Source organism: Podarcis tiliguerta (assembly GCF_965153285.1).
Source record: "Podarcis tiliguerta genome assembly, chromosome: 6".
Classification (NCBI taxonomy): Eukaryota; Metazoa; Chordata; class Lepidosauria; order Squamata; family Lacertidae; genus Podarcis; species Podarcis tiliguerta.
The window spans coordinates 49,565,165-49,593,068 of NC_139539.1; the positions used below are offsets into that span (position 1 = coordinate 49,565,165).

At 42.7% G+C, this 27,904-nt stretch overlaps 1 protein-coding gene and 1 long non-coding RNA gene across 3 annotated transcripts in view; both read right to left on the reverse strand.

Moving 5' to 3' along the window:
* ERI3 (ERI1 exoribonuclease family member 3) overlaps nt 1–27,904 on the reverse strand; it is a 200,324-nt gene that overhangs the window by 58,500 nt on the left and 113,920 nt on the right. For both annotated transcript variants that reach the window (XM_083446137.1, XM_083446138.1), the window contains exon 7: nt 6,867–6,966. In XM_083446137.1, the coding sequence (XP_083302263.1) occupies nt 6,867–6,966 (100 nt within the window). The remainder of the gene's footprint in view (nt 1–6,866; nt 6,967–27,904) is intronic.
* The window catches only part of LOC310679480, a 29,418-nt gene continuing 8,531 nt past the window's right edge, over nt 7,018–27,904 (reverse strand). Inside the window, exon 3 of the long non-coding RNA XR_014512287.1 lies at nt 7,018–7,309. This is a non-coding gene — a long non-coding RNA (uncharacterized lncRNA). The remainder of the gene's footprint in view (nt 7,310–27,904) is intronic.

Sequence of the window (27,904 nt, forward strand, 5' to 3'; positions counted from 1 at the left end):
ACCATCTAAGAGGATTTTGCTACAGTTTGTCTGGAGCTGCTGCCAGGTAACTTATCCATAGAAGCACATGGCACACAGGTCTTCAGGCAAGCTAAAATTAGTATGTTTTCAGTGCCTTGGTTCTCTCTACCTTGAAGTCTTTAATTCCCCCCCCCCCAAATCACATTTTTCAATTCAATTCAATTCAAAGTGCTTTTTTTGGCTATTAGAAAAACTTTGAAATATTTATATCTAAAATTATTGAGGCACACTAAGCACAAATGAAACAAACTATTTAGGGCAGCAGAATATATTCCAATTCAAATTTTTCCACAGTATCCACATTCACTGTTTGATACCCAAGACGAGTATTAAAGAGAAGAGTATATACCCTGAAATGCAAAGAGGCCAAGAGAGTGCACAGAAACAAGAAAGAACATGCACAGTAAATAAAGTCCAAAAAGACTAAAACAGTGGATGAAGTGAAGCCAGAGCTCCCTTGCTGAGTGGTATGGAGTTGGTTGTGTGCTGACTGAATCTGTTAACAAATGAATATGCTGTCTCCTAGGTGAGCAGATCCAGGATGTGATGAACAAGTTGTCAAGTCTTATCAAGTTCACCGATCATTATCCTTTCTTGCTTTTCCCCAAGGGAATGAATTACACCAGAGACAACTATGAACGTATCACATTCGACTACAAAACTCTGAGGGGGGAGGTGAAGGACCTTGGGGCTCAGGTGATGTCCTTGTCAATTCTTCCTGTAAAACAGGAATGGGGAATCTCCAACCCACCAAGCCTCTCCTGACTCTCTCCCCAGGCTATGTCCCCTTTCCCCTCACTGCACTGCAGTATGTCTCTCAGGAACCACAAGTGCTGAAAAATCCTGTAGATAAAAGTGCAGACCATTCCCCCCCCCCCTTGCGCATTGCTGCAATGTGTCTTTAAGCTGTGGTAACAGAAAATATACAAGGGAAGTCCACCTTCCTGGGCAGAATGTGTCCTTCATTGTGAAAAACATGCTTATGATTTTGCCTTCTGGGATGTTGTTCTCCTATGAGCTTCCCTAACAGTTTGGCCATTGTGGGGACAGCATAATAGACTACACAGGCCTTTGGTCTGGTCCAACAGGGCTGTTCTTATGCTCCACTAATCACATATTCCTCTTTTGGCTCCACTCCTTCCCTATTTTAGGTCTGGCCTGATTGCTTGTGTAGCACAGCCCCTGGGAAGGAATTGGTTCTTGGGCTAAAAAAATATTATTTTGGCTGCAAAAGGCAGATGACAGAAAGGGGGGGGGGGTTGAGTACATCAGGTGAATAACTAGCAATGCAAATGCTGTTGAGAAGAAAGGTTGGTTTTTAGGGCCACCAGCTTAATTTTCCTCAGTAATGGACAACTGGAAAGTAGCAGGTGAACCTGATCAGGAAGGTTTTAAACTGAAGCCTGAAGTTAAGTACCCCATCCTGGTACCACTACTGATGAAGGGACGGCTGCAAATCTTCAATATAAAGATAAGCATTAGAGAAAGAGATTTAGATATTATAGGAGAAACTGCAGGGGAAGATGGCCGATGTGGGTGTACAGCAAAACACACAATAAAACAGCAGGAGACACATTGTAGCAGATTATTTAAGGTTTTTTATGTCTATACACTACTGCACACAGCAGTAGTAGGAAATAAACAGGATGAGCTTGAACTGCTTGTAAAGCAAAGGAACTACGACAATAGGTATTAATGGGACTTAGTGGGATGGCTCCCATGACTGAGATGTAGCAACTGAAAGATACAGCTTGTTAAAAGAGGACTGACACAACCAAAAGGGAGGGGGAGCAGCAGTATGTGTCTGCACCTGCACAGAAAAGAAAGAAAGTGAACAGAGTGGGTCTATGGGGATTATATGGGTAGAATGAATTGGGAAATTAGCAAAAATAATACAGTGATGAAGTCTGCTACAGACTCCACACCAATGTGAGGAGTAACACATTACAGATGTTTCAGGAAAGGAGGAATTAGTAGTAATGGGGACCTACCTTGGTATCTGCTGTGGGGCAAACGCCGCTGTTTATTTATTAATTACCATTTACACACTGCGTGATTGGGGGGGGGCACCCCAAAGCAGTTTACAAACAGATAAAGCAACGAAACAGAGAAAATTCACAACCATACCTTAAAACATACAAAAATTAAAATACTAAAACAGATTTAATTACTTCAACTTTCTAAATATATGGGCGGGCTTGTATAAACAAGAATGTTTATACCAAAAAGAATATGGTGAAGGCACCTGCTTGATCTCAATAGGCAGGGAGTTCCGAAGTGCAGCTGTTGCCAAACTAAATGATAAGAGTTCTTACAAATGCGGAAGAGGCATTATGTGGTAGCTGTAGTAGTGCCAATTCCACTGATCAAAGCAGTTGAGTGGAGATTGTGAGGAGGCATAATAGCAATCTTCAAATATCTAATGGGATGTCACATGTAACAAGCTTCTTTTCTTCTGCTCCAGAGGCTAGGACCTAAACTAACGGCATCAAGTTACAATAAAGGAGATTCTGACTAAACATTAGGAATACCTTTCAGACAGTAAGAGCTGTTTGGCAGTGGAATGGACACCTGTGAGTGGTAGTGGGCTCTCCTTCCTTGGAGGTTTCTCAGCAGAGGTTGGATGGCCATCTGTCATGGATGATCTAGTTGAGATCATTGCAGGGTTTGGACTAGATGACCCTCAAGGTACCTTACAACTCTACAATCTGTGAGCAGTTCAACAATGGAACTAATTAATACTAAGATCTTCAAGCAGAGGTTGGACTGCAATCTGTTGGGGGTGGTTTAAGCTCAGGATTTTCAGAATCAAGGAGGGCATTGGACTAAGTGTGCTAAGAAACTAGATTTCTAAGAGGTTGTTATGGACTACCAAAGGGCAGCCCAACGTACTAGCTTCCAGAACAAAGAACATTGCATGACAAGATATGTCATTCCTACAGTAAACAGCCCCAGCTTGCTGGCACACACAGCAAGTGCATGAACACACCCACACAGGCACAATCATACCTGTCCTTTTACATTAGACATGAAAGCCTGCCTGTGTCTCTCCAAACACAAACTCTATATACAGAATGAGGAGTTTGTAAAGATAAGAGGCTGCACCATGGCAGCTCCCCATGGGGCAGGCGGGTGGCCAGCTTGGTGGGAGTTAATTAGAATCTTGTCACTAAGTGAATGCGCCCTGCCTGGACTATGACAGATGCTCCCCTCTGACACTGGGGGCCAGGAGACAATCCACATCAAGCTACTGCAGGATGACCCTTTTAACACAAAGAGTAAACTCACTGCACAGCAAGTTGAAGCTCATTAAAACTGTCTACTCTGTGAGCATCCCATTAACCTCCCTGTTAAAAACACGCAATCCCTCTTCTTCTTCTGCAGGCCTAATTAATGCTCAGGATCAGGAACAATATAACACCCTAACCTTCCTAGATTTCCAATCAGTAAATGAAAAGAGAGAGGGGAAGCCAGAAAGCTACAGATGCATCACCTGCACTTCACACCATATTGGTGGTTGACCCTTTCAAATAGGTAGGCTTTCCCATGAGGCTTTCGTGAGTTAAGGGAGATGGCCTGTGCATAGCCAGGGCAGTGTAATCAGGCTGCCATTTGCACTACATGCTTTGGTTGGGCAGCTTGTAAAGCATCTACATTCGATTTCCAAAACTGCTCTGCATGCTAGGGTATATGTGTGCACACATGCAGTTCTCAATTCCTTCCCACACTCCAAACAGCCCCATAGTCAGTTCATGGGTGCTAGCTTTTTGATTCATGCAGCAATGAGTAGATTAGGCTACTGCATATGCACTAACTAGGGGTTTGTTGGGAAGGAAGTCAACAGTATAGACAGAAAGGAAGGAAAACAGGTAGTCCTTGGCAAATCATCAGCAGAGTTGTCTAACCAGTGTTCAGCACTTGCTGAGCAATGAAGGCGAAGAGGCTCCCTCAGATCTCAGCCCACTCCATTGTAGGGTGTGTAAAGCAAAAACAAACAAACAAAACTGCTACTTCATGGCAACTCGGCCTAGAGGCCAGCATACAACTATAACTGCAGGGTCCTTCTTCGATCCTTTACCAAGGAAGGGAAAGCAAAGGAACTCCATGCCACTACAGGGATGCTAAGTAAACCATGCACAGCCAGAAGCGATAAAGCTTGAGGTGACTTGTATGGGAGAAGCTGCTCCCCAAGATATGCTAGGCACAAACCATTTGGGCTTTTATAGCCACCACTTTAAATCAGGCCTGAAAGATGATTTGCAGCCAAGAAACTGAGGAAGAATTGCCTTAATATATTCTCTGTGCCCATTTCTCAGAAAGCCCACCAAAGAATTCTGTGCCTGATCAGAGTTTCCAAATCATTGTCAAGGACAGTCCTGTGTAGACTGCACATTACAATACTTTATCTGAAAGGTTACCAAAGAATGGAGCAGACTGAGGACAGGTATGTTTCCCAGGCTCCCTCAGCCACTGTATCAGAGGAAGAAAGTGAGAGATTGCATCCAGAACATGTGATCCTCTACAACAGACTGCCAACCATCACACCTGTTGTCTAGCTTCAGTCCAGCATTCATCCAGTCCAGAATGTGCTGCTGCTCCTTGATCCGATGAAGAACAACAGAGCTGAATCTCATCAGAATATCTGATTTGAAGTTTGCTTCATCTCTAGTGAGACTACTCTACCTGCCAGTCAACCCCTCTTTCACTGTTTCTGCACCCTATCAGGGCTCCTGGCCTCCCCAACTGAAGTGCTTGATTTGAACTGAAATGTTCTAGACCAAACTCACATGCCATTACACTGTTTATGGCAAGTAACACTTACTAAAGTCACTGTCAAGCATTCGGAAATCACATATTTTAGGAATATTTTTCTATATAAATGCGCAATGGTTACTGAATAGGTCCAGAGAGAAAAACACGTTATTGTCTTCCAGTAATGGAAAATATTTATTAATTTTAAAACTAAACTGACAACATTGTTAGGGTCTACACAAATTGTAAAAGAGCCATGACAAGCTTGAACGAATCACAACTCCAAAAGCTGCTTTACCATTGGTTGCAAAATGGAGTATGTTTGGGAGAGTAGGGAGACATACTTGGCACAATACTACAGTGAGAAGGAAAACTTCCCTTGTTAAAATGAGAAGTCAGGCTCGACAACCTTACTCAAGGGCTAACTGCTGGGCTCAGAGCAGATATGGCGCAGTGTTTAACCTCAGCGCTACAACCTCAGATGGCATGCAAGTGCATCACACCAAAAGCAGCAGCAGTAGCAGCATGTGCTCCCACCTCAAGGCTGTTTAACTGAAATGAAGAAGCAAGAGCCCCTGGAAAGAAAAGTCAGTCAAGAAGATTGGGGAAAATAAACCACTTTTGTGCACTGCTATCCAGCAGGGCAAAGCCAACTAATGACAGTCCGATAAATGTACAAGGTAATTAAAGGAAGTGACAGATTATATTCTAGGGATGTTTGTTGCTTTAGTGTGGTAAGAGGAGACACTATAAACACTCCTATAAAACACAGAGAGGAGATGAATGGTTCTAAGGGGTCCCTAGCAACAACGTGAAACAGGTTTTGCATCAGGCTCCCCCTCCAGCCCAATTTGTGGGCTTTTCCTACAGCATACATATATTGCTGAAATGAATTTACACTCAGGCACAGAAGCAAAATTTCAATGCTACATCCTATCAATGAAGCAACCAGATCCATAGTTCAAAAGGAGCTTGCTAATTAAAAGCTGGTAAGCTTTAAATAATTCATCTCCTTAACTCATATTGATTTGGTAGTTTAGTGGTTAGGATCTTGAAACAATATTAAACAGCTTCCTCCAGGCTCGGGTGCTGGGTAACTTTCTCACATAAGTCTCTCACCCTAGGAAATGTAAATGCACAGCAGCAAGAAGCAGACAGAGGTGGACACGCCTAGGCAGGGGCAAAGGAAAGGAGAAATGCAACTAGTTGGATTAAAAGGTCAGACATTTGAAGGGTTTTACATAAAGAACAGGAAACAATGAACAGGTTGTATCAATATCCCTCAATCTGAGAGCTTTTCATATTTTCCTGGACTGGCACGACACACAGGTTCCTAAAGAACAAACCCTATAGTAATTCTCCCACGGACAGGACAAGGAAGCACACAGATATATATTGGCCCATACCAGCTAGGACTGTCACATTAGAGGTTTTAGGACTTTTGTGCAAAAGCTCAGAGAAGTACAGCAAAAGCTGAAGAGAAGTACAGTATATACTCTCCTAGATGTATGCTAGCAGGACTAACAAACAGCCAGCTCTCCCAAACTTGTTGGATCCAGAAGGTGGGATGATCATGGCTAAAACACACACACTTGAATAGAAAAATGGATTCTAAAATCAGGGGCCAAGTGAGGGGTGGTTTGGCATGACCTCAGGAAGGACCCTACCCTGATGATTTGGCAAAGCCCCACTATGGGGGAAGGAAGACAAAGGCATTGCACTTCTGAGGCATCATGTTCACCGTTGACACTCAAATGCAGCAGCAAGTGTCAAGTGGCTTAGAAACATATATAGAGGCAATGGATCTGGATGCTAGACTGACAAAAGAGAAACGATATCAAAGTGGAGCATGCTTATTTCTCTACTACCAGCTCCTTCGGGATCCAGCATCCTTTTGTATTCCAGAGGTAGTGGCAGCCCTAACCTATGTGCTCCAGTTCTTGCCACACCAAAGACAGTGATAAGCTGGTTTCCACAGATAAGAGAGCCATACATCCTTGGGAACTGCAGATGAGCCTGCCACTATACACTATTCCACAAACAGAGAAAAATACACCTGGACTGGAGTGAGAGAAGGAAGTCATGTTACTGACCTATCCCACTGTGAGGCCTTCCTATGTGCTGTAGGTTCAGGCCTTTGTTCATGTCTAAGAGTCCATTCTTTGGCCAGCTCCCCATGGCAAAGCTGTATGCCTGCAAAAGAAAGAGGAAAAAGACATTTTAGATAATTGTACAACAAGTATCACAAGGCCAGACCCTACTGAAGCATTGTAAAAAGTTACATAATACCTTTAGGCCCTCTCTTGCTGATATTTGGCTGATTACTCAGACAGAACACACAATATGATCTGCCCAGTGCTTTTACTTTGGGCTTTCCATCTCCACATAATTCTGCAAATACAAATTCTTACTCTCTTGTCTCAAGCTTTCCTTCTATCTCTCGCAACTTAAATCTGTTTTAGTGCAGATATTGTTGACTTGCTGTCTTAGTTTATTCCAGGTCCCACAACACAAAATGCCAAGTTCTCCACATTTTCTGCAAACAGAATGTTGAAAATTGAATTAAGCAAATTTTCATTGATCATTTCCACTAATAAATCAATCAGATTTGATTTGTTGTACATAAACACCATTTACCATCAGCAACATGGCCAATAACTCATTCAGAACTGTGCCACCCACACTGATTAAAGTACTCCAGCCTTAGCAGATGCCAACAGGAAAGTGGAAAAATATAATGCCAAGCAACAGTCATAGGGAAAAAAAGCAAATGCATAAAGCAGGTGACGAGGTATGCAAAGATTAAATATGACATTCCCCTAAGCTGCACTGAGTATCCCTCTCAGAACCCTCTGAAATCTTTATCAGTCACTCTTGCATCTTTTCATATTTTTCTCTGCACCATGAGGGTAACACACATTTTAAAATTAAACCTCAGAGTCTATCTGACATACCTCCTGTGTCACCTCATTCCTTCATGGCTCCTGGCAGCCACTGTTCCTTCCTTCATTCCTGAACTGAGATTCCAAGAGTCCCTTCTTTGAGGCCCAGGAGATAACACTGCTGTTTGCCACCTGCTCTTTCCAACTCACTCCGTCTCATCATGCAGTGATTGTCAACAGCACTTCTAGCACATATTAGACCACAAGGCAAAGCATTCACTGTTCACATCACTGAACTGTCCAGGTGCTATACTTGAATAGCTTGGGAACCATGTGCTGCTCCAAGGCTATATTTCAGCTAACCCTACAATAATTATAGAGGAATATTTGTTCATGAGCAGAAGCTTGAATACCCAGGGTTTATCTGGAGCAAGGGAAACACCTTACTAGAACAAACTTGATGGAAGAGGATCCTAGACTAGTTCACAGAGGGACAAGGTAGAAGAGAAATGAGCAAATTTAAGCGTGCAATGTGGAAAAGTGCACTAACAGCTACACAAAGCCTCAGGGCCTTAAAACACCACAATAATTATGATCTGACAGCAGCATAACTTCTCCATCACAAGGTATTACAGAAGCTGTGTCATTGTGAGATATTAATGGTGCAAGGCTTAGCTATACTTAAGTGCTGGGCTGCCATGTGAGCCATTGTTCCCAGACAAGATCATGTCAATCCACAGAATATATCATCGCCAGGTCCACTTTATCTCAGCTACCTCAGAAATAGGCAGAACAGGGATCTTAACAGAGTTAGCAGCTATCCTTTTCCTTAACTGGCTAACCACAATTTGGAGATGATAACAGCCACGGTTGTGTCTGAGGGCTGTTACACTGGAAGGGGGGAATCAAGCCCAACTTTGCTCCTGTAATCACTAAAGTACTTACTGGGTCAGCTTGTGGGGGAACCCATACCTACTATACTGCTAAGTGTTTGAAAATTACTCACAGGGGAATCTTCATCTAATACAAAACGGTCTCACACTACTTTAAAATGCTCCTCTATCTGCTGGTGCCCAAATACGCACAATATCCACCTTTCTGATATGCAGAGAATTACATTTTTCTAAGAGGGACACAGAGGGACCAATTTCATTTAATATTTGCTTTCAGATATCTTTCAGCATAGTATGTACTGTATTTCATTTTCTTCTATTAGCTTTTTCTAAGCCTTCAGAGAAACTTTAGATCAAAATAAAAGCGTACAAAGAGTGCAACATCATTAAAATCAACCTCCTTACATTTGGTATCCTCAAATCTTCTGGTAACACTGATTTCCTTACAAAAGGGGTCCAAGGTACTATCTGGGAACTTAAGATTTCTTAGCCTAGGACTGTTGAACACACAGAAGAACAAGCCTTAGTGTACAATTCTTCCCCTTGTCAAGCAGTGACAGAGCTTGATGTGCTCTCTGGGGAGCTGGCTTTGGGCACTAGGCCTGGTGGCAGACCACCACTGCATAATAAAGATGTCTCCAAATGTGACATGAAAGCTAGCAACATTAACCCCACCATGTGGCAATTCCTTGCAGATGACCACAGTGCTTGGAAGCAATCTGTCAGGTTGCATATCCACAGCAGTGACCAGAGGAGGAATGACTGCTGGGATGAGCACAGAGACAAGAAATGTCATGGTGGAAGCCTTCATCTGCCCCAGCTGCAGTAAAATATGTCTCTCCCTTATTGGTCTCTACAGCCACAGTAGGTCCTGTAACTCTCCAATGGTTTGACTTAACCCCCAATGGCCCACTATTGCAAGACAGACAGATGGAAACAAAATTAACCTCCACTGTACACAGTTCACTGAAAACTCCAACTCCACATGCAGTGCAGAGTGGAGAACTCTACACATCCAGATGGAATGTGTAGAGTTCTGTACATCCCATCTGAAAAACACAGAAAAAACTGCAACAAAAATGATCAAGTGCTGGAGCACATTCTCTATTAGTTAAAGCCTTTGGTGCTTTTTAGTTCAGAAAAAGGACAACTAAAGGGAGCCATGATAGGAGCTTTATAAGATTACTAATGACACAGAGAGGATGGATAGAGATTTTTCTCTTTCTCTCTTAATATTAGGACTCAGGGTTGCCAAATGAAATTGATCAGCAGTAGATTCAGAGCAGACAAAACGAAGTACTATCTCACCTAAAACAAAACTACCTTAGGCAATTTACTGCCATGGTATGTAGCAATGGCCACTACCATACATGGCTTTTAAAAAGGACTAGACAAATTCAGTGGGAGAACAGGTCTATCAAAAGCTATTTGTCATGGTAGCTAAGTGGAATCTCAATGTTTAGAGGCATGATACTTGGAAGGCATGCAGTGTGGGAAGACTCATGACTTCTAGGGGACTTCCCGGAGTCCTCTGGAAGGTCACTATTAATATCATCTAGACTACTGACCAGTTAAAACACACACACACACACACACACACACACACACACAATAAAATAAAAATAAAACTGCCTCAGTACAATTATTAAATATGGCTAAAGTGACCCTTGCCCATTTATCACCCTCCAAGTGGCTCCCCTGAAGGCGAACTTCCATTTCGTGTCATCCCTTTGATGACTAGCCACCAGTGGTGACCCCTTACAAATAAGCCCAGCAGTGAGTCAGAAACACAGAAGTCAGCCCTTATTGGGTGGGGCAGATCCTCACTAAGATGCTGGCTTTGATAGGCTCTTGGTCTGATCTAGCAGATCAGATCATTTCTAATTATCTTATTCCCATTTTAAGGGCATGCAAAGCTGACTGCTTTGGCACTCAAGTATTCTACTCACAGAAGTTTTTAGAAAAAGCATCCTTTATGAGGGAGTCACTGCAAGGGAAGCAAGGAGTGAACACCCCAAGGAAAGCATTTACAGTCCCAATAGCCACACAGATACAGAGCTAGGAGACTCCTGCTGTACCACCTACAGCTCTCCTGACTAGCAAACTCTCTCTTTCAAAGCCAGTGTATTTAAGGCCCCTCCCCGCCAATCAGTGCCACTGCTGAGATGTCCCTGGAGTTCCATCACAGGGTTTTGGGTAGTTAATTTATTGCCACGTATGTAGCCATTTATGCTGCTTTGTTACTCCTGCCTTAGCAAAACACAGGGGCTCCACAGGTAATTAATAGACAACACTGCTAATCCTATTGGGAGATGATTAGCAATTAAAACTCCTAATTAAGTCTATGCATAATTCACTGAAATTACATCCCTGTGTACACAATAGAGAGGTTTCCTTCGCCTTTGACAAATACGCACTGATATCTTTATTACTCATTCAAATCACTGTGGCCCAGGATCTGGTCTATTACCCACAAGGGAGACTGAACTTCTGGTTTTCTTCCTCTTCTGTTGAGCTGTACTTCATCCCTCCATCCCCTGCCATGCAGCAAGAAACTTCTCTTTTTTTTATTATTTGGATGGGGGGAGCTGTTCCACCATAATACCAGGAGGGAAAAGCAGCTCAGCTCTTTTTAAATAGGCACAGTGGTGCCCCCTCCTGGCTTTAACTTATATTTGGAAGGTGCCAGAAAGGAAAGTCGTGCAAGCAAGTTAGTGGAAGATACACTGGAAAATGTAATCTTCAACAAAGGGGCAGAAAGCTTAGCCAAGAAGGCGAAATGGTAGAACTCTCTCAGCCTCATCCAAGAAGCAGCCAGCAAAATTAGGCTCCACTTACTAAGTACTGTGCAAAAGTTACCAAGAATTTGAGACTCAGAAGCACTTCACACATTACACTTTGCTTATATAGTTCTGCATACTTCTGTGCATGGAATATCACACACAAAACGTATACACTATAAAGAATACAAGTGTCTATTTCACTGCGTGTTTCCTTCATGCATGTTCTTCGCAAATGATCATATAGATGTTTTATAATAATACTTCTTCCTACAAATAAAGGCAAATTGCCTCACTCTCTGTATGGCATGGGTGCATCCATACTTTGCTGGACTAATTGCATCATATGAAAAAAGACGTGGTATCAATATGATGCACAGGAAATTGTGCTAATCTGAAATGGAAGCCTCATCTCTACATTGCATAGAATAATGCAGTAATGAAGAGGTAAAATAGACTATCCCACTTTAAGCTGTAGATAGGGGAGCATTCAAAAATGTGATCTGTGTAAAAGCACCACCTCCCTGCAAGGGGAAAAGTAGCAAATCAGGAAAAGTAGTTTTCCCTGATGTGTTAGTTCCTTTAGTTAAATGAAGAGGTGCTTTTGTTCACGTGGAAGAGCATCCAAAACTTGAATCTCCTAATTGTGGCTTGACATACTGCAAGTACCCTCTGCCACCTCAGGATTCTAACACCTTGTTTGGTAGCGTCCTACGCACGTGTGTGCATATTCACACTTATGTGGCCTAAGAAACAAGTGCATTAAATGACCCTGAACCTTAATGAACAGAAATTGTCACCTAAACAAAATCCAGGCTGACACCAAAGGGTGTCAAAGCCTGTTGATAGCAGCTCACTGAGGCTCCAGGTCAAGATTTCCCCCCAGGTCCCATTACAGGAATTGCTGGGCGTTGGGCCTGGATCCTCATATAGGTAAAGCATGTACAATGTACAGCCCCACTTCACATTCTCTAGGTCTATCAGCTTATATGGAAGAGCCAGGCTTCTAAGGCTTACATCTGAGCCCCGAAGTCAGGATCAGGACCACAACTGGGCTTTTCTTTGCATCACATTCTGCTTTGCTCATCAAGGTCGTTGAGAAAGGCAGGAATACCTGAGCAAACTTGTTAAAGAGGCAGCATGGAAGGTGGCCTGAGCACTGAAGGTCAAGTGTGCCCTTATGCATATTCACAGCTGCCTGCAGGATCGATTGGGTTTTAATTGTTTTTCCTGGGGTTTTGGAAGGAAGTGCCAGGGGCATTGATCAGCCCTTGACGAAGCCACTCACACTTGGGGCCTCACATAGGCTGTCACTTTGGTACAGGCAGACGGAAACGAAGGAGCTAAGAATGAGAGACAGAAAGCAAAACATGCCACTTGAGAAGGGGATGCTGCCCCAGTCTGCGCCGAGTAGAAAACAGGGAGGGGAGGCAGGAGCTGCGCGCGGAGATGTGTGACCAGTGAATTGTATTTGAAAATAAAGTTTTTAATTAAAATGGGCAATTCTGAGCCGCCTGCTGGCAGCGGCCAAGCAATCAGGAGACAGGAGCATGGCTGTTTAATATTTAAACACAACGTTTAATCTTTAAACAGGAAAGTTCTTCTTCTGACTGTTAAAGCCTCTATTAAAGCAGGATGGAAAGGGCTTCACAGCGGCTGCCACTGGGGCTTCCCAGACCATCTAAGGGGCAAGACAGATGAAAGGGGGAGATGTAAAAAGAAAGCGCTCTCTCCGGGTACACATCCCGTAACAGGAAATCCCATGTACTGTGAGTGGAGGAGAGACAGAGTCAAATAACCCAACTAACTATTCATCATCCAGGCTTCAGAAAAGGACTGGGGCAGGGAGGCACAGACAGGAACAGGCACACCCCAGTACCTGTAGTTTGCTTAGTTTCACCCACAGCCATTAATAATGAAAGGAATTTCAGCTTTAGAGAAATAGATCTCATGATTTTACTGCAAATTTCAAAATATACTAGATTTCTATATATTTCCTGGAGCCCTATTTAAATTAATGCTACCAGCCCACAGTGGTATCAGGAAAGGCTTTAAAACATAAAAGGGAAAATAGTCTGGTCTGCCCTCCACTTGCACATGGGAGTGGAGAAGTGCAAGCACAACACGGGTCTCCCTTGATTCTATTTTTATTGTCATGTAAACACCTCCATTAATATTAGATTTTAACAGGACCTCTTTATTTTATGAACTCATTTATCCATTGTACAATCCTATTAGGATGTAGCAGAGCCTCCAGGTTAGCTAAGGGGATATTTTCCTGGGTACAATACTCTCTCCAAAGGACACTTGTGACTACTGTACATTTGCATGCCACAGTTCTTTTATTCCTTCTTCCAAAGTGTGAGATTGTGCCCCCTGTCCAGAGATGGAGATGTTAGTTAATATGTTTGTGCACATGCCATCAGGAAAGTTCCTCTGCACAAATGGTAGGCATTGTCCAATATTTTCTCAACAGCTCTGGGAGGCAGCATAACCCCACCAAATGCAAACCAAGCCTTGCTATTAGTGAAAGCCCCATCATAGGGGCAGACACAGAGGAAAATTGAGGCACAGGAAGGATTCGGCACGCTACAAAATGAGTATCTGGGTTTGGCACCCAGCCCTTCATAAGACAGCCCAGCTGCAAATACATTTCAAACTGAATCTTATGTCCAGTGTGCCTTTTGACTTGCCTAAGAACAGGCATTTCATTTTCAATAGAAAACCTTTATTCATACCCACAACAGTGAGTGCATGTTATCTGCATTCTCCCCAAATCTTGTATGATGTTGACAAGACTTTACAAAATACATATCTGCACATTTCAGGTATGCTTGCAATTTTCTTTACAAGTGACCTGTTAAGGATATAGTCTACTGCTCAAGCTATTTACAATATTTGAACAATTTGGACCCAATCCAGCAGGGCTGTTATCTGGGAGTGAGAGCTCAAATCTAACTTTCTGTGGTAAACTGGTAAAAAATGGGTGCAAGACAGACTAGGTGTCATGACTCATGGAAATCATAGCCTTTTCACCACTCTTCCAAAAACAGCTAAGCATGTGATGTGGTAATTCTAATCCATGTGACAGCAAGAAAAAAAAAACCAGGAGTCAGACTGATTTATCCAAAATAAAAGAGCTCAAGATGCAAACAACATCAAATTCTCATCACCATTTAGTTGTCTAGCCCTCCCCACAACTTTGCATCCTAGTACTACAGCTCCCTATCATCTCCATCACATTTCTAATCTGGACAGGGGGTCGATCCACATTTTCTCTCCCTTTGCCTTCTATAATGAAGTGCATTGTTGAATTTATTCAACACTCAGTTCAATGAAAGGTACCCAAAAGCAGCATGTCCTCTGTCCTATTGCAAAGGAGGGCAAGCACTCTCCCAACCACCATCACACACAATACTTAGAGCACAGCATGACACAATCAAAGAGTTGGCTAATTAAAAGTGCATGTAAAGCAAACAGCTGCAAAAAATTAAGATCCCATATATGAAACAGATAGGCAACTTCCACTTTCTTGGGAAATTGCTAGCCAATATGTTTTGGAAGAAAATTCCTTCAAATCAGTCATAAACAAAATGTATCTATGCAGTCTTCTTCTCAAGAAGCTTAGAACTTCCAGTTGAGAAGAGGCCACATGGCAAACAACAGGACCTGCAAAGAGGAGCAAACTGGTTCCAAGGTCAGGTGCAGTAGCGGACTGCATGGTGGGACAATGGCACTCACCTGACCACCCAACAGCTGGGTTGCTGCTGCTTACTAGGAAGGAGAGAGGAGAGGCAAGGTAGTTAGGTTAGGTCCAGTCGCGGACGACTCTGGGAATGCGGCGCTCATCTCACTCTATAGGCCAAGGAAGCCGGCCAATAGCAACTATCATGCCATCTGCTACTGTTTTGGTGGTAATTTTTTCTTGGGAAATGCAGACACATACAAGGGTCTTTGAACACAGTCTCCAAGACCTTGCTCTGAACTAGAAACTGTATGCAAATGTGATAATTGAGAAGAACAACTGAACATAGTACAAGGGGGAAAAACATGGAAGTAGTTCACTTTGCTGTGGTCTTAAATCTGAAAATGTATGGCTAGCACTGTGTTAGGGATATACAGTGGTACCCCGCAAGACGAATGCCTCGCAAGACGGAAAACCCGCAAGCCTTTTAGCAGCTAATCCGCTAATCACTTAAGCCTTTAATAGCCGTTTATAGCCCTTAAACTGCTAATAGCGCTAATCCGCTAATGGGCTTGCTTTGCAAGACGAAAAAACCGCAAGACGAAAAGACTCGCGGAACGGATTCTTTTCGTCTTGCGAGGCACCACTGTATTAGGTCACACCTCAATGGATGAGGATGGGCCAGGCTGGCCATCAGGCACTTGTTCAAACTTAGTGTTATGAAGTGGAAGCTTCATTGCAAAGACAAAGGATATGACATGAGCATTTAGATCATGCAAATGATTGTGGAAAGGTCTGTAGATTTTCCTTACAACTAATCTTCTTTGCTTAATGGCTCAAAAACAACCATTTAAGTAGTATCATCAACACAATGGCACAGGTCTTTTATTTTGACACGTGTATGTATATTTATTTATAAGATTTCTTACATGCCTTTCAACGTAAGGTCTTAGGAAAGGATACAACAACATAATACAATAAACATTTATAAAAACAGATCGAACTATTACAAATATAAAACAAGTAAAACATTCTGAATGGAAGAGAACAGCGTACATAAGAAATCAAGCAGCTAGAACACTTCAAAGATATGTGTACATTTTCACTTAAATGGTAATTACTTCATTTAATGCCCCTTATTCTAAATTTCTCACATCTTTCAAAGAGACTGATCCCAGGTTAGGACCCTTAAGGTTCTGCTCTTGTGAGAAACATTCCCTACTGCACAAACTGAAAAATCTGGTTGCAAACAAAGAAATGTCTTAAAAAGAATCAGCAGCCCAGAGGTTTGGTGTATGGGGCTCATCAATCCATTCTTCAATAAATAATGTAGCTAAGAAGGCACTAAGTACATCCAAGTAACAATTCCAATCATCAAGATTCCCATGTTCAGGTAACTCTGGGGCTGTATAATATAAGCCTTGCAACAAAGCCAGCTGAAAAGAAAATTCTACAATGCCCTCTCTGTCCACTCTCTAGGATGCTAGAAAACTTTGTACATAAACAAGATTTCTCACACAGCCTACCCATCTCAGTCAGAAAGGCATGTACAGCCTTCCATGCCCAGCTCTACATACACCAAGTATGTTCCTTTTTAAGCACTTTAAACAGAGGTGCTGCTACATTCACAACTATTCGAGTATTTTTAAATCACTTACAAAAGCAGGATTAAACTATCAGAAATTCCATTTAATAGGACAAATAAAGAAATAACAATAAACTCCATCAGACCCAGGAAGGCAGGTTTGATTTTAAAAAAAGGATCAGAAAAAAGGAAGAGAGGGATAAAAAAAAAAGGATAATGTGTGTTTACTCAAGCAAAGAAAAAAATATTTAAGTGATGTAGGAGAGAAGATTGCAGTAACTAGTGAAGAATAACATCGTCTGCTTTGCTGTCAAATCACACAAAAATTTCAGTAATAGATTCTCATTCTGACACTCAATTCAATTCGAAGGTGATCCTGCTTTATCCCAACACATCAAATATTAAACACTCGTATTAGCCAGGGTGCTGTCGCCTTCCCCGGCTTAGAGACACGGCGTAGGAGGGGGAGGGAAAAAAGGGGGGGCCCTTCTTCCCTTCACTCACTATAATATTCTCAATGTTATCTAAACATGCCTTCATACACTAGGCTCCTTATCAATTCTATTTGGGGGAGGGAGGGGTACTTAAAATGGTATTAGTTGTGGGGAGCTGTATTATTCTGATTTCCAAAAGCTTTTCAATTTTGTGTGGAAAAAGCTTAAGAGGAAGCTGGGAAGGGAGGGGAAAAGGGGGGTGGGGAAAAGAGCTGGAGCAGGAGAGCGAGAGAAAGTCTAAGAAAGGGAAAAAGCAGCCAGCAGCTCTCGTTTGACGGATGCCTTTCAACAAGGGCAGTCTAGCTTGTCAAAGCCCAGGCTGGAGATGAATTGGCATATCTATTCAGCCTGCCTCTGGATGTCATGCAATACAGTTTCATATTCCAAGATAAGGCATGATAAGCAATTGCTGCCCTGACACCAGCTCCATCCACCCCTTGCCTTCCTGAGCACATGAGTGTGAACCACATCCCTCCGCTCAGCTGCTAATAAGCGGCACTCTGCTATTTTCAAATGCCTAGGTAAAAAAAGTACCTGGAAACATCCCAGAAACTCCCCAAACACACACAGAAACCCACAGCAAAACACTATTAAAACAGTTAATGTTTAATTACTTTCCTTCCAATGTGCACTTCATGCTAAGCAGGCGTGGGGCACGCATGCAAAGCACTCAGAGTGGTACAGACACAGAACAGCAGGAATACCTTTGGGTGGAAATGCCTGCTGATTCAAGGGACAGGATTTGAGCAGAATTAGACCTGCCAGATTCAGAGCATGACCCAGCAGAAGTGGAAGGTTCAGGGGAACAGACAGAGGAGGAGGAGGTGGGCAGAAACAAGTACACAGGCCAGCTAGAATCCCTAAAGCAGCTACTGTAAAGAGACAAAATGATGGCTGGGTCTTCCTCAGGTGGGGAAAGATACCAGCTGTCAATAGATATCAGAGCCTTTTCTTCTATGGCAAAACTAGACAAGATGGTGGGAGTTCCATGACTGTACCCTCCCATGCTTTGTTTTGTAAGCCTAAAAAGCATCCATGGGGAGGGGATTGGGGCCACAGCCCTTGAGGGAATGTTAAACTTCCCTCACACCATTCTAAATCCCCCTGAAGCTGCCATTTGCCCAAGTGGAAACACATAGGAGCCTGTACCAATTCCCCCACAGGGCACATATATCAATTGGGAGAATTTATATCCAGAAAGCAGCATGGGGGAGAAGGGGTTAATCCACCCTCCCACCTGTACTGTGGTAATTGCTGCATTTTCCTGTCTATAAGACGCCACCATGTATAAGACGCCCCCTATTTTGGGGACCCTGATTTAAGAAAATGGGGGGGGGGGGAGATGTATCCGTGTATAAGACGCCCCCAAATTTTTGACATTATTTTTTTAGGGGGGAAACCTAGTCTTATACACAGAAAAATATGGTAATTGGATTAATTCTGTTGCCGGAAGAGCTCTGATAAAAGAGAGAGACTGTGTCTCCCATCAGAGGATGAGTGTTTCCACCTGCTATGCCACGCCATGCCATGCTGAAATTACCCATTCTTATTGGTAAATATTATGTTCTCTTAATTTTCTTTTGATATCTTTTAAATTAATTGTTAATTGTTGAATTGTTAAGTGTTAGGATGTAGTGCTATATCTTTAAATACGCATTATGGTTGTTGTACTACTGTATTTAGACTGTCTATTTTCAGTGAACCACTTTCAGCAGAAACATCTGCAAAAACATGGTATATAAATAAACTGATGGTGATTATTGGGGGAGGGGTGGAATCACTTGGTTGCTCTGATGGGGGGGGAGGCCTCAACATGAACAGGTGACTTTCCAAAGATGCATGAATGGAACCACAAATATAGCCACTAAAGAGCATGGGGCTGCACGATGGCAATGCACCATTTAGAATTTAGAGATTTTTAAAAATATTAAGCAGTATATTAATGCTTTAAAATAAATTAATAGATACAAACATGCCTCTCTCCTTCTACCTTCTAGGCTCAAAGAGCCAAGAGAAAGACAAAAACTTCCCACGGCCAGCTTCCACAGCACAAGTCTATGTAGCCTGTGCTCTGCAGTTGTATGTGGGACTGTCATTGTTCCTCTTCCAATCATATAACCTGCAGTTTTACAGCTGGAAGGCAGAGATCTCAGAGTGTTACCTCCACAGCATAACCCTGCTTAAAAAAGAGGGACACTGGAGTGAGGTGGGACAAAAGGTGTAGAAAGAGATGGAGAACCACCCCATGCACCCTGAATTTACATGTCTTCCTGCATTGGTGGATCCAGCATTCTCTGTCACAGGGCATACCTGTCCCAGAGTACTGGGGTAAAAAAAAAAGTCTCTAAAACATATTGACCCAACATGTTAGACTAATACAGCCAGGGGCGTATGAAGTGGGGGGTGGAGGGGGCGATCCGCACAGAGTGCCACTCGGGGGGGGGGGGGACGACACAAGATGGCCCCTGCTTCCCTGCTTCCACCCAGCTGTAGAGCGGCCAAGGGCACGCACAGTCAGTATGGGCACTGCTCGCGCGGCGTCCATATGGGATGCCGCGCGTGCCCCTCGGCATCCCGCCCCAGGTGCCAGAGAGGGTTCCTCCGCCACTGAATACAGCCACACCAGAAAGAAATGGAATCATCAGCAGCATCTATTTCATATGAAAGGCTGGGAAAAGGTATTATATAGAAAACGACAACTCACCACAGGTTGACTTGGTCACCCCTCAATATCCCCCTGTAGCATTCCTAGTATCAAGTACTTAAAAATTATGAGTCATCCCTTCAACCCACTAACCATGCATAAAGAGGCTAATGGATTAATTAAGATTCTAAAATGCTTAAAAAGTCTTTATCTCTCTCCTGAGTTCTCGAGGCATGTTTTAAAACTTTTCTACATAGTGGGAGGTAGGGGATTGACTCCAGGGCTAAGACTTACCCATTTTTGAAAAAGAACAACAATATGTTGTTTGGGATTTAACCAAAATAATGTTCAGCATTGTCTTTTATCTGTTTTAAAAATAAAAATAAAAAGTGCCTACCTGGAAAATGCCAATTTTAATGTATATGTCATTAATTCAATTACCATATGTGCTATTAAAGTAAACAATTGCAGTATCTCAGAACAGCATATACTTTTAACAGCCTACAATTAAAGTGCTACATTAAAATATTAAGAACCCTGTCGGCCTGAGGGTGTAAATAGGCTCCATGGAATATTCTAAAAGTGCATTAGCCTGAGTTACAGATTCTATTCACAATATGGGCTGCTTAAAAAGGGACACCCTGTCAAGTAATTTAGGCACTACCATGACGATACATCGGATCAAAACACACTCCAAAGAGAATTCTCTCTAGGTCTATGGGTTCTCAACAGTTCATTGGATTTGAATCATTCCTTATTAAGAGTTAGCCGACAATCTGGACTAATGCACTGAGTCTAAGAACTGGTTCAGGGCACTACAAAATATGTGAGTCTGGTTAGCGATCTAGAACACTGGTTACATTGCAATTTAATTGTTATTTGCAGAATCTAGCTTTCTACAACAAAATACAGTGGTACCTCGGGGTTACAGACGCTTCAGGTTACAGACTCCACTAACCCAGAAATAGTACCTCGGGTTAAGAACTTTGCTTCAGGATGAGAACAGAAATTGTGTGGCGGCGGCGCAGCGGCAGCGGAAGGCCCCATTAGCTAAAGTGGTACCTCAGGTTAAGAACAGTTTCAGGTTAAGAACAGACCTCGAGAACGAATTAAGTTCTTAACCCAAGGTACCACTGTATTGTGCTTTTGTCTACATCACAACAACACCTGCTTTCTTCTTCATCATCATAATCATTGTAAACACAAATTTAAAATCATTTATAACTGCAGAGAAACATGTTATAACACATCACCACTTTTTGTTAAGAGTTCTTAAAGCACAACAGAATCTGGGCACACTTGCCTGTCCCTCCCTATTAATCCATGTGGCTACATGCATTTTCTTCTATTTTCTTTTATACCCTCCCCCTCCCCTGCACAAGATCTCTAGTTGCCAAATAATTTCAAATTATGGAAAAAAAGCTGTAATCTGAAAAAGAGAAATTGGTGTCAGTTTTCTTGGCCTGGGTAGGATACCTTCTGGCCAATGTGCTTCTGTGGGTATATGTTTGGAGACATACATGTCAAATTCTCTCTTCACATCATCATCTTCTTTAACCCGGCACTGAATGGATGGCAAGTGTGCACTTTCAGAGTGTACATTAGCTAAAAAACTGGAACTTTAGGGAGGAAGGTTCACTATAGCCCAAATACTGATGCGCTAGGTTACTACATGCAGGGAGGTTTTTACATGGGAAAGCATTAAAAAATGTTCCCCTATCTGTAGCCTGGTGGCATTCCAGACTCTACTACCTCATTCTGTGTAAAGTGTAGAATTGTTTTAAACTGAGCATGTACTCTGCCACAGGACCGAATGCCACTGAAATACCACCAGTAGTGCAGGGTCAACAATTCAACACCAAAGTTTTCACTATGATTTAGCAAGGCATATGAATATCAGTAGACGTATCACCTAAAACAGCATCTCATTCTGGCTGCAATTCACCTTGGTTCAAAAGAAGAATCCAATGCTTGTGTTGTTAAGACTGCAATATTATGTGCTAGCCTTTGATTCTGGTACTTCAGCATCCATGCCTCAGCTACTGTTGTGCACCCAAGGGATGGTCAGAAGGTACATAAGGCCACCAACATGGTGAAGCTAAGGAAACCTTGTCTACATAGCTGACCATTTGGAAACCATGTTAGTTTCCTTGAGTTTCTTGATAAAAAATAGGCAGGTTATAATTGTGAGAAAAAATAAAATACCCTGGCTAGCCCTAAGTACAGCAAGTTGTACCTCATTTACATATGCACACATATTTAATATTCAATATGTTTGTGTTATAAAGTTTAATAGTTAGTAGAAAAATCCAGGAACCTGGAATCTGTAGTATGTCCAGGGTTATAAATTAAACGTGATTCCTAACATTGAGTGCAAATTATAATTAACAGGGAGGTGAGGGGGCACACACACACCTCATAATATAGACTAAGAAAGATTATTTGATACTAGTGGGTGCTGCTTGATATAAAAACGCATGAAAGAAACAAAGGACAGAGACCTGAGAAACCAAGCCCATGCTGTCAACAGTCACTAAACAAGAATACTTCCATGCCAATTGCTTTCATTCCACTGTTGCTGCAGTCATAGTCTGTAAAGTAGAATAAACTCAAGTTCATGAAAGGTTACACCATAATCCATTAGTCTTAAAGGTGCCACAAGCCTCTTAAGCCTCTTTTGCATGTAATTAGTCAAACTATGGCTTAAATGTCGCCACACTACTTTGGGTTAACACTATGTCCAAGACTGGGTTCATGGTATGTCTTGCTCCAAACAAACAATGAGCTGCAGCCAAGGTTTGTTCCTGGCTTACAGTACGCAGTTCATTTGGAATGAGACATACCACAACCTGGGGTTCAGGCGCAATGCTAAGCCAAACCATGGCTTAGCTCTTAGGAGCAGCAGAGGAGTGAGGCAGGTACAATTTTCTCACTGTGGAGCAGCAGCACTGTAATTCCCTTACGTTTTCCAGGCCTGCCTCTGGTTTTGTTTCTCAAGAAGGAAACTGGTCAGCCGGAGATTGATCTCTTTCATTACACGCATGAAGGGAAGTCTGGTCCCCAAAATCTGTTACTCCTTAAAGGTGCCACAAGATTCTTTGTCCCCTTCACAATTTAAACCTGATACTTCCCTTCCCTCAGCATGCACACACATTTCCACTTAATCTGTGTTAAGACGGGGGTCACCATTTAAAACACTGAGCTCTCAAGCCAAGTTCTATTTTATACCACACACGCAGAGGCAAATACGTACACATACACACACTTTCTAATTTCCATGCAAGAGGGAAGCAGGTGCCCACATTCCCGTAAGCACTCCCATCTCTCATTTCCCCCCCTGCCTCCGCCACCCTCCTTGGATCCTGCCCCATTAGTTTAGTGCCCAGCCATCTGCGACGTCTCCTGTAATGCTCTCCCCCCTGTGTATCAGGGAGCTTTTCCATTAGCGCCTTTAATATTCTGACACCTTAGCACAGGCTGCTATTACATTCAAACACGGATCGCCCTGTGAAATTACATTGCCAGGCTTGCTAAAATGGAATTGGGTATAATCAGGCTGCTCCATGCGCTGTCAGTCCCATCACAAATACAACGCAAAGCAGGCTTATGGATGGGCTTAGCAGCTGCTACAAGTGTATTTTTTTAATAGATGAAGTATCCCTTATTTAAAAGCATTTCCTTAAGAAGAAGGGGGAACGCACACATACACACGGTGGAAAGACAAATCAAAAGCTGCGTCACTGTGTTACCAATACCTCAGGTCTCTTAAAAAACTGTTATTTACTACGGGGCTATCTGTTTATCTATAACTATATCACATACACAGCGAGGAGGAGGGAGAGATAAAGGTAGTTAAACAGACAGCCAGTGAGATATGTGCCACCAGGAATTAATAGCTAAATAAAAAGCCCCATTATTTACTCCAAGGAGGAGGGAGTCTGGGGCGATCTCACAGGTGTCTTGCTCAGATGCTAACATACAATGTGGTGTTTCTTTACAAGAATCTGGTTTGTAAAGACCAGTGCATACTGCCTGCTAATAGTACTACTGCACCTTTGCATGTGTCATCAGGGCACACATAAGTAGATTTACCAAAAACATCCCAGAATTGTTTATTCATGAAAAAGCATTCCATGTAGTTCAGGAAGAAGCTTAGAGAAGGATAGCACTGTATCTTTGGGGTTATGGGAAGAATAAAGGATATTCAGATTGTGGGTGGCTAGGCAGAGTATCAGCCTTAAGTACTGGATACAAGAGCCCAAGGTAGAGAATAACTTCCTGCAAATTCAACAGGTAAATTTCCACCATCGTAAAAACAATTAACCGGGAAATCACTAGTGCCTCGAGCAATTTGGTGATCATTTGTCCATGACTGCTAGTTAAATGTTAGAATTCATAGAATAACAGTTCTCTCATTGTCAAGGACATTAAAATTAAACTAAAGCTATGGAAGACCAATGAGACCCAGCACAAATACATCATAGTGAATCCAGACAAGAGCCCATCGCCTAAGGCAGCGACACAGCCAATTGATGGCCATAGACATGATGCTATCAGGCTCCTTCAACCCATTACCATCCCATGCTATCAGGCTCCTCCAACCCATCTTGACTGCTCTACTAGGCCTGGAGTGCGAAAGAGGGAAATCCAAAGGGAAAAGTGGCTTGGTTGCTTCTTCCATCATATGTGATCACTACTCCAAGAGCCCTATTAATAGCAAGGCTCACAGGAAAGGGAAGAATAGAGGCACCTCTGCCTGTATGGAAGCTAGAATAGGATCCCTTGTTCTTGGATCATCTCTCCACTGTACACTAAATCTAGCAATTCTGTTATAGAAGTGGGAAAGGCTGGTTCTCCAAACAACTTTGTTGTGGTGGGTTCAGCCCCCAGAAGTTTGCCACCCCAGTTTCAGATTCTAAGGTTGAAGGTATTCCTGGGACCATCTTTTCTAACTGGTATGCCTAAGATACCACAGTTACAGAACACTAAGTCCCACTGTATACATTGCTCTCTCTCCACACAAGTAAAGGTATTACCGTACTTGAAGGCACATGGGGCCACCACCTTGATGAAGCTAAGTCAGTCTGTGTCTTGCACCTGGACAGAAGATCACCTGGGAACCACATGTATCCTTTTTTGGGTTCCATGATGGAAGAAAGGTGGGATATAAATTTAAGAAAATAAGTAAATGCATCAACAATCAGGTCAAAAAAATATTTCTTTCTTATCCACAATAGGAATAGGAAATTTGTGCCTCCCTCATAGGCTACTATACTACAACTCTTACCATTCCTGAATTGGCTTTGCTAGATAGAGATGACAGGAGTTTGAATCAAACTACATCTGGAGTGCCTTAAGTTCCCCATCCCTGGTCTACAAGCATGTGATTTACATATTGGGAAGTCAGAAATGTAAGACTGCCATTTATACATTATATAGCATATGCTCTGGTAGAAAAAGATAACATCTGAGGCTACCTAAGTCTCTGTTTGAACACACCAAGGGACATCAGCTGCATTACTCCCATTGCACACTGTTACCTTCAGGGCATTTTTCATACTGATCAGCCTCACCCAACCCACAAATATCCATTAGATTATTAATTAGATGTAGCTCCCATGCTAAAGAGTCAGGAACTGAAACCCCAAATTTAAAACGAACAAATAAATCCTCAAATGGCTCTTCAGGCAACCCTGAAAAATGAGAAGGCAGTGCAACAGGATTGAGCATCAAACAAAAAATGGTAGAAATGATCACAAAGACTGTGATTATTAGTAACAGAGACAAAACATGCTGAGAGGCAGCACAATTGCTATGCCAGGAAGTCATGCCTCACCAATCTATTACAGTGCATTGAGGATGGCAACAAATAGGTGATCCAGATAATAATGTGGCGCTTTCAAAAAGCTTTTGTCACATTTTTCCACCCAAGAAAAGGATGTTAGGTAATCGTGGATTAGAAACAAATTACTTTTCCTGTATCAGCCACAGGTTAACAACTAGGAAGGGAAGAAACATATGGTGAGCTTTATTTATGATTTATTGATTGCTTTTGTATCTCACCTTTTTCTCCAAGGAGCTCAAGGTGGCACACATGGTTCTCCTCCTCCTCATGTAAACCCCACAACAACCCCATGAAGTAGGTTAGGCTGATAAGCAATGAATGGCCTAAAATCACCCAGTGAGCATCATGGCTGAGTGGGGATTCAAACCCTGATCTCCCAGATCCTAGTTCAATACTCTAACGACTACACAACAATGGTTCAGTGGCCCCACTGTGGTACCCTCCAGATGTTTTTGTACTATCACTCCCATAACCCATGACCATTAGTCATGCTGGAACTGACAGGAGCTGGAATCTAACATCATTGGGAGAGTGATCCCTGCAGTGGAGTTCCCCCAGTGAACTACTGGGACTACTTTCAACAGAAAAACACCACATTGGCTAAGATTTGAGGCCAATGCAAAATTATTCAGAGAGAGGGCAAAATCAATGATTAACAGTTTACAGAGGAATCATGAAAAACTGGGTAATAGGTTTTGGTGTGTGTGTTTTATAGACTGGTCACAAACAATTGTCACAACAAGCCATTAGCACAAATATGACAATTAATACGTGGTCACTTTGAGCATGAGGCTTGTGCTCTTTTGGGGTCAGGAGTCCATTGCATCCTGCTGTCTGCACCAACAAAACAGAATGAAATAGACATCTAGGTACCAGGAGGACCCATTGAAGTAGACTTGCAAGATATCAAGAGATTGGTCCTGAGAGCTTGGGTTGTTTTTCTCTGCAGGCCAGAGACTAAAATATGGTCTGTCAAAATTAGCTGGAAATTCTGGAATATTCATAGAGCCTTTCAGAGCTAGCAGCAACATATTCATGAAAGAAGGAAAGGGCAGAAAATAGAGGGAGGGGAAACAGGGGCAAAGAACCAAGTTCAATATGGATAATCAGAGCAGTGTTTCATGTCATTTCCTACCTAGTTTCCAGAGCACCTGAACTGATGTCACATGAAACAGATAGAAACTGAAGTAGCCTGAAGAGCACATGCAACCTGTGCCAGTGACATTTACACTGGGCTACCTTGCTATGTGCTTTTCTGCAATTGTTGATTCAAGTCAAAATTTGGATACGTGTCCACGAGCAGTACTACATGAGGAAGCTAGAGACTGAATCAGAGCTGGAGCAGAAGATGAGCAAGGAAGCTGAACACTCAATGGGGAGGAGTTGATGATGATGATGATGATGATGATAATAATAATAATAATAATAATAATATTTATTTATACCCTGCCCTCCCCAGCCAAGACTGGGCTCAGGGAGGCTAACACCAAATAAAAAAACAATTGATTGAAATACAGCTTAAAAACAAGATTAAAATACAACATTAAAACATTAAAATGCAGCCTCATTTCAGTGGAAACTCAATCAAAAACTCTTTTAGAGATGAAAACGTCAAGTCTTCACCAAGGCTAACTATCCAGACTGGTCCTACATGGGCCAGAAAAAAGCCAGGGAAGTCCAACACAGAAGGAGAAAGGAAAAAAGAAAGAAGAAAGAGGGGGACGGAATCAAATTGATTCCAAGCCAAAGGCCAGGTGGAACAACTCTGTCTTACAGGCCTGCGGAAAGAAATCAGATCCTGCAGGGCCCTGGTCTCATGAGACAGAGCATTCCACCAGGCCAGTGTTGAAAAGGCCCTGGCTCTGGTTGAGGCTAATCTGACTTCCTTAGGGCCTCTAGGGTGTTGCTATTTATGGACCTCTGTGGTCCATAAGGTCCTCTGTGGGGCATATCAGGAGAGGCGGTCCTATAGGTACGATGGTCCTAGGCCGTGAAGGGCTTTAAAGGTCAAAACCAGCACCTTAAATCTGACCCTGTACTCCACCGGGAGCCAGTGCAGCTAGAAAAGCACTGGGTGAATATGCTCCCATGGCAGAGACCCCGTGAGGAGCCTCGCTGCAGCATTCTGCACCCGCTGGAGTTTCTGGGACAGCTTCAAGGGCAGCCCCGCATAGAGTGAATTACAATAGTCAAGCCTGGATGTGACTGTCACATGGATCACTGTGGCCAGGTCAGGGCGGGAAAGGTAAGGGACCAACTGCTTGATGCGGCGAAGGTGGAAAAATGTCGCCTTGGCTGTTGCTGTAACCTGCGCCCCCAGGTT